At 40.8% G+C, this 6,438-nt stretch overlaps 1 protein-coding gene across 1 annotated transcript in view; it reads left to right on the forward strand.

Annotated features, from left to right (window-relative positions):
- The window catches only part of LOC102308784 (excitatory amino acid transporter 5), a 20,817-nt gene that overhangs the window by 6,216 nt on the left and 8,163 nt on the right, over positions 1-6,438 (forward strand). The window contains exons 2-5 of the mRNA XM_005923440.3: positions 1,732-1,811; positions 3,324-3,539; positions 5,488-5,530; positions 5,609-5,816. Coding sequence (XP_005923502.1) covers positions 1,732-1,811; positions 3,324-3,539; positions 5,488-5,530; positions 5,609-5,816 — 547 coding nt within the window. The remainder of the gene's footprint in view (positions 1-1,731; positions 1,812-3,323; positions 3,540-5,487; positions 5,531-5,608; positions 5,817-6,438) is intronic.

Below are 6,438 nucleotides of genomic sequence, written 5' to 3' on the forward strand. Positions count from 1 at the left end.
GCAGGGCCAACACACAGGGACAGACAACCATTCGCACTCACATTCACTCCTAGTGGCAATTTGGATTATCCAATTAACCTATCCCCACAAGCTGCATGTCTTTGGTGAGGCAACAGTGCTAACCACCGTGCCACCGTGCTGCCCGTTACTATTTGGTGTTTAAATTAAATTTGTCTATAACAGATGAGACCGAATTGAGGACCTGATGTGTTTGATTTCTGATAAAGACTCAGTCTCAAATTTTCATCAGAACCTGTTCATAAGAGCTTACAGTCAAGTCATCTTTATTTAAATAGCACATTTAAAGGACATCAAGTGTCTGCCAAAATGCTCAACAGAGGGATAATATAATCAAATAAAAAGAATTGAAATCGATAAGATGAAAACATATACCATAACAGTATATAGCTCACTGGCCACTTAATTAGTTACACCTTGATAGTTCCTGTTAGGACCACTTTTTTGCTTTCAGTGCTTCATTAATTCTTTGTGGCATAGTTTCAACAAGGTGCTGGAAGGTCCTCACTTCCTCAGAGATTTTGGTCCAGAGAGACATTATTAGACATTATAGCATCACAAAGTTGCTCCAGATTTGTCAGCTCTACGTCCATGATTGAAATCTCATGTACCACCACGTCCCGATGGTGCTCCACTGGACTGAGATCTGGTGACTGTGGAGGTCAGTCAGGCTGTGGCATGTCAGGCATGTCAATGATCCTCAGTTGGTACTAAAGCACCAAAAGTCTGACAAGAATCTGCTCACTATGACACCTCCACACCCGGTATAAGCTGTTTGTAGGCCGGTTAGAACCATGCTTTCATGCTGTTAATACCAAACTCTAATTCTACCTTCCAAATGTTGCACCAGAAATGAAGACTCATCAGACCAGGCAACATGTTTTCCAGTTTTCTTTAGTGCCGTTTAGGTGAGCCTGTGTGGTTTTCAGTGTCCACTTTGCATTCTTACCTGCTGCTGTAGCTCATCTGCTTTAAGGCTTGATTCACATACTTTGGTTGTAATTAGTGGTTATTATATCTTATCATCTTCTGACCTCTGGCAGCAACGAGGCATTTTCAAACAGACAACTGCTTCTCACTGAATATTTTCTCTGTGTAAATGAGTAAATGTAAGATAAATGCTTGGATTGAAAATTTGGAAACTGAAATCTCCGTGGAGGATTGGAAACCAGGTTGTGCTGTAATTCTGTGAAAACACATTTCAGACTTGCATGCTAACATTATTTAATGGAAATATATGGAACTCCTGTCAGATTCAATTATCTAAAAACGTCATATCTTTTTAAACATGGACCCAGAGTTTCTGTGTGGACAAATGGCATGTTGTAATTATCCGTTATGTGCACTGAGTTTATGAAGTTTTCAGTGATTCAGCACGATGTGCGTCATGTTCAGCGCGTCGCCCTCTGTGGGTCTATGACCAATCTGTGGCTCTCCATAAAATCTGTCCAAAGTTTTGTTCCAACTAAAAGTTTAAGGCCATGAAACAAAACTTTAAGCTTTGTTAATCGATTTCTTTTACATTAATCTCTTGGTTAAAACTTTCAGAGAAATTCGTGTGATTCAACTTATCAAATGTAAATGAATAAAATCTGTTTAAACTGTTACAAAGAGCTGGATTTAAGACCTTAAATGAACATTTTAAGTCTAACAGATTACAAATGAAAACCTTTGTTATTTTTTTTTTTAAAGTGATTGTTTTTGTCTCTACAGGCCAAGATCTACTTCTCTTTTCCTGGTGAGCTGCTGATGAGGATGCTGAAGATGCTCATCCTTCCTCTCATCACGTCCAGGTGGGTCAAAGCACCGACACACAGTATGACAAGGAAAATCACTGTAATCAGAACCATGAGGCTTTGCAACAGTCTGCATTCTGTAGGGTGCAGTTAGATTTCCTTAAAGTGGACTGTTTTGTATTCTTGTACTAGGGTAGCTTTGTATGATTCAAATAATCCATCCAGTCATGCACATGGGCTGTGAGAAATAGTCCCAATCAAATAATTATTTTTTATGCTGGGCCTTAGTGCAGACCCTAAGTTCATCCTCTGTCTGAAACATTGGAAATAAGCTATTTTAGCTCCTCCCCCTTGAATATAACTTTCTTCTGATAAGATGCTCCTCTCAAACGTCTTCAACCCAAAGGTTGAAGAAGCCGGTTAGTGGAGCTTCTCTGTTCACAACCATAGATGCACATTTAAGGATGCGACCTTTAGAACAGTCTGAAGCCTGAGTTTGTGGCTTGCAGGGATTACTTGTACAGAGGCTGATCTCATTATTTGAAACTCTGGCCATATGAACCCGTGAGAAGAGAAAAGCCCCCTATAGAACTCTTAGATTTAGAAGGCTGTGATGTTAAAGCTCTTGTTTTAACAAAAGCACCTTAAAGGATGATCCCACTTCATTTGAGCCTGCTGTATTTCCTGTGTGTTGTTTTTCTGCAGGTCAGCTTTGCGCTCCTCAGAGAGTGTATCTATGACGTTAAACATGAACTGTGCCAGTTGTGTTAAACTATTATTGTTGTTGTTATTATTATTACAGTTATTTCAGTTAAACATGCAGTACTTTACCTGTTTGTTAGGAACAGTCCAGTTGGCCTTCTAATTGAGACTAAATCTACCAGCAGGTGTTTACAGTGGGACCACATTTTTGTCGGTGTGTTACCACATATGTTTCCTCACCCACATTACTAAAGAAAATCCATAAATTATGCATATAAAAATATCAAACAAAGGCATGTTAACAGCATATTTATTTGGAAAGTTTTGCCTCGAGATACTGATTCTGACACTTATGACACTTATAAGATAAATCAAAGTCCAGTCCAATGACAGGACTCGTGGACTTTATTCATATGAGTGATTTAAAGATTCTCCTCCATAAATTTTCAACTAGAAGGGTAAATCCTCTAAAAGAAAAACATGGATAGCTCCACATATTTGACTTGACACAGACTTTCATGGCCTTCCTCAAACAACCTCAGTGTGATTTGTGTCTCCTCCCAGCATCAAATCTACGCAATAAGACCACCCACAAAAATAACTGTGTCCATGGCTTTCTATCAGTAACATTTCAGTCTTTTCTTAAGTAGTAAGTACAGAGTAGTTTTCTAACAGCAGAACAGGATTCTGCTGTTAGATATGTCCCCAAACTGGTTTTAAAACAAATAGTCTGAAGAAGCAGAGATCTGTTATAGATTTTCTTATTCAGTACCTCTCAGTCAGCACTATGGCGCAGTTGTGTATCCTCTCTGTTGATGGATCCAGACTATTTTCTAAATCCCCCTCTGTCCTTGCCTTGCTGTGCAGTTTAATGTCGGGTCTATCATCGATGGAGTCGAAGGCATGTTGCCGAATGGGTGTCCTCACCGTCACATACTACCTCTGGACCACCTTCATCGCCGTAGTGGTCGGCATCTTTCTCGTGATCATCATCAAACCAGGTGTGGGCACAGAGATGGAGAGCAACCGGCTGGGTGGCGGGCCTGTCATGACCTCGGCTGATGCCCTCCTCGACCTCATCAGGTGTGACAGGTCAAAAGTCAGCTGGAGACTCTGGAAGGGTCCCTGCCAGTTATTTGTGTGGTGATAATTGTTCTCTGTGTTTGAAAGAGCAAACTGTAAAAGAAAAAGTGAAAGTAAATGCTAAAAAAAAGGAAGGAAGGAAGAGGACCCCAATGCAGGTCTTGTGACACAGGCTGAACCTAAAACACAGCTTTTATTAGCTGGCAACTGACTGGTTAATAAAACGCAATGACAGAGCAGGGCAGGAGCAAACTGACTGAGAAACTAGGTCTAGTGGAGAAACATACAGACAGATGAGCACACAGCATAAGGGATAAGAGAGGAAACAGCAAAGAACAGAAGCAGACTGAGGGTTCAAATACACATGAGGAGACTAGGACAGAGTGGACACGGCTGGGGAACACAGCACAACAAAATCAAAATAACAAGCCAGAGGAAGCAAAAACTGAACGTAACACATGAACGTACAAACTTAGTAAAAAAGGGAAATCAGACTACGGCGGAGATAGGACACAGAGAGACGGGACGGACACAGGGACAAAACTGGGGAGACAGAAAAAGGATCAATAAATCAGGAATCAGGAAACTGACAGCACAAAAACCAAGGTCATCGTAAGTCCAGGAATGTGAAAATAACACTATAACCAGAAGACTATAATGCACAGAATACAGAACAAAAATACTGTTATGGCAAATGCAGATGGACGCAGGGAGCAGAGTTGCGGTGAAGACAGTTTATTTACAGTGATGAGGAGGTTTTACAAGTATGTACAATATGGGGACGCGGAGCCAGGACGTGCAGGTGACGGAAACACACACAGGTAGTGCCCTCGATTTGGTACTGTTTATAAGCCTCCAGACGGAAACAAACCAGACGAGGGGAAATCCTGGGGAGGAAACAAAACTCCTGACAGTCACCAGAAATAATCCAACGGCTCCAGCAGGCAGGAGCAGAATTACAGACTCTCCAAAAACATCAATACTCCGACACTAGTCTTCTGTCAGGAACACTTCTGAAGAATGCAGCTGACGAGTAACAGGTGTGCCAGGTTCAGCGACTCAAACACCACATAACCAGAACCCAACTCCTAACAAATACAAGATTATCAAAAATACAAACGCTGTATTCAGGGTGCTGAATCTCATTCTGTTTTGCTGTGTAGTTCGTAAAAAGTTTCACACTTAACTTGGAGAATGTGCAGAAACTAAATGTGCCAGGGTTTTCCTCTAAACAACAACAAAATTTCCATGAACCTCGGTTGTGCTGCTTTGGAGGAAAACACATCAAAAGGATAATTCTGGTTTATCTCACTTTGGTACATGTCCTGTAATTGTGCTTGTTGCATCTCTGTGGCCTCTGTGAGATTCAGGGAAATGAGGATTGGTGCACAGCAGCATAGAAACGTGCACACAGCTTTACAGTTTGTTTTGGGTATTAGAGATCACCGTCCGGATGCACATCCACTCTGACATGTTCAGCTGAACTGAGGTCAACAAAACGTAGAAAACCAACACACACTCTCTCTTCTTCTCTCACACACACAAATCCAATTAGAGTGCAGGGCTGATCAGTATATTTTTGGTAATCCTGCAGGGATGAGTGATAGATTAACCAAGTCAGTGGCGGTGCATGATCTCTGCTGTGGCACGTTGGCAGACCAAGCTCTCGTGCCATGTTTGAAAGTCACTCCCATGTTGGAAGGATTCGTTGGATTGTTTACCTCCTGAGGTGATGAACCCCTCCCAGCAAAGGGTGCAGACAGTCATCCTGTAGAAGAGCCACCCAAGTCGTGCTGCTAAATAAAATTTATTCCAAAATAAAAAATTAATAAGAACAAAAGAACAACATGGAGGAATCTTAGGCTCCTCCTATGCACAAGAGGCAGCGGGTGGGAGGAGTTTGTTTGTTTGTTTGTTTAAAGCTAACGATGTAATTTGTTTATCACAGAAACATGGTTCCTTCCAATCTAATTGAGGCCACATTTCAACAGGTAACACAACAGAATTGTGTTGTTTCTTTAATGCTACAAGCTTGAATCCTGTAACTAAATATGATTTTCTTTCTTCAGTACAAAACAGACCTGATTCCCATCCTCAAAGTCCCAACCAAAACAATTCAGCCCAACTTTGTCTATGTGATCCCTGATGACAATGACCCCAAAGGGCGCATGGTGTACCTCGAGCTGACTCCTCCTCCAGATGTCATATACAAGACAAGTCCAGGCAGCAGCCAGCAGATGAATGTCCTTGGCATCGTTATCTTCTCTGCAACTATGGGTGAGTGGGATCGGGGTTGCTAACATCGTAAATTTTGAAACCTCATCATTAGCGTTTTAACTGCCAACATGTTGGTTTTTGTAACCAGAAATGACCTGTTCATTTCTTTTTGGACTCCACTAGAATATTGTTTGAATGATTGACAGTTAAAAATAATCTTTATTCATACTTCTATAGTGTAGCCCCTAAGTTCATCCACCTTGTGAAACAAGCTTTTCCTGCTGTGAGGCCCTTTAACTCTTTTCTGCTTGAAAGCCTACTAAGAGTAACCCTTGAATCTTTTTTCTAAACTGAGCAGTTTCTGTCATATCTCAGGCCTGAGATATGACAGAAACTGCTATTTTGTTATATAACAAACTAATGTTATAAGATATTCTCTTTATATGACATTATATGGGTCCCAGAACTGAAAAAAACTGTCTGAAACTGAATAATCAGAGCACGGTGAAGTCTATTCTTTTGGCTTGGAGAGATTACTTCTTTTATAATATGTGCATGAGCACGAGCAAGTGTGACAGACAATAAGGAAAACACAATAGTTCCACTTTCAGGTTGTGTGATGAACCAGTCAAGACCAATTTTTCTTAATTTAGATTAAATCAAATCAAATCACTTTTATTGT

The sequence above is a fragment of the Haplochromis burtoni genome, unplaced genomic scaffold, assembly GCF_018398535.1.
Source record: "Haplochromis burtoni strain Fernald_Lab_line unplaced genomic scaffold, NCSU_Asbu1 Contig_5, whole genome shotgun sequence".
NCBI lineage: Eukaryota > Metazoa > Chordata > Actinopteri > Cichliformes > Cichlidae > Haplochromis > Haplochromis burtoni.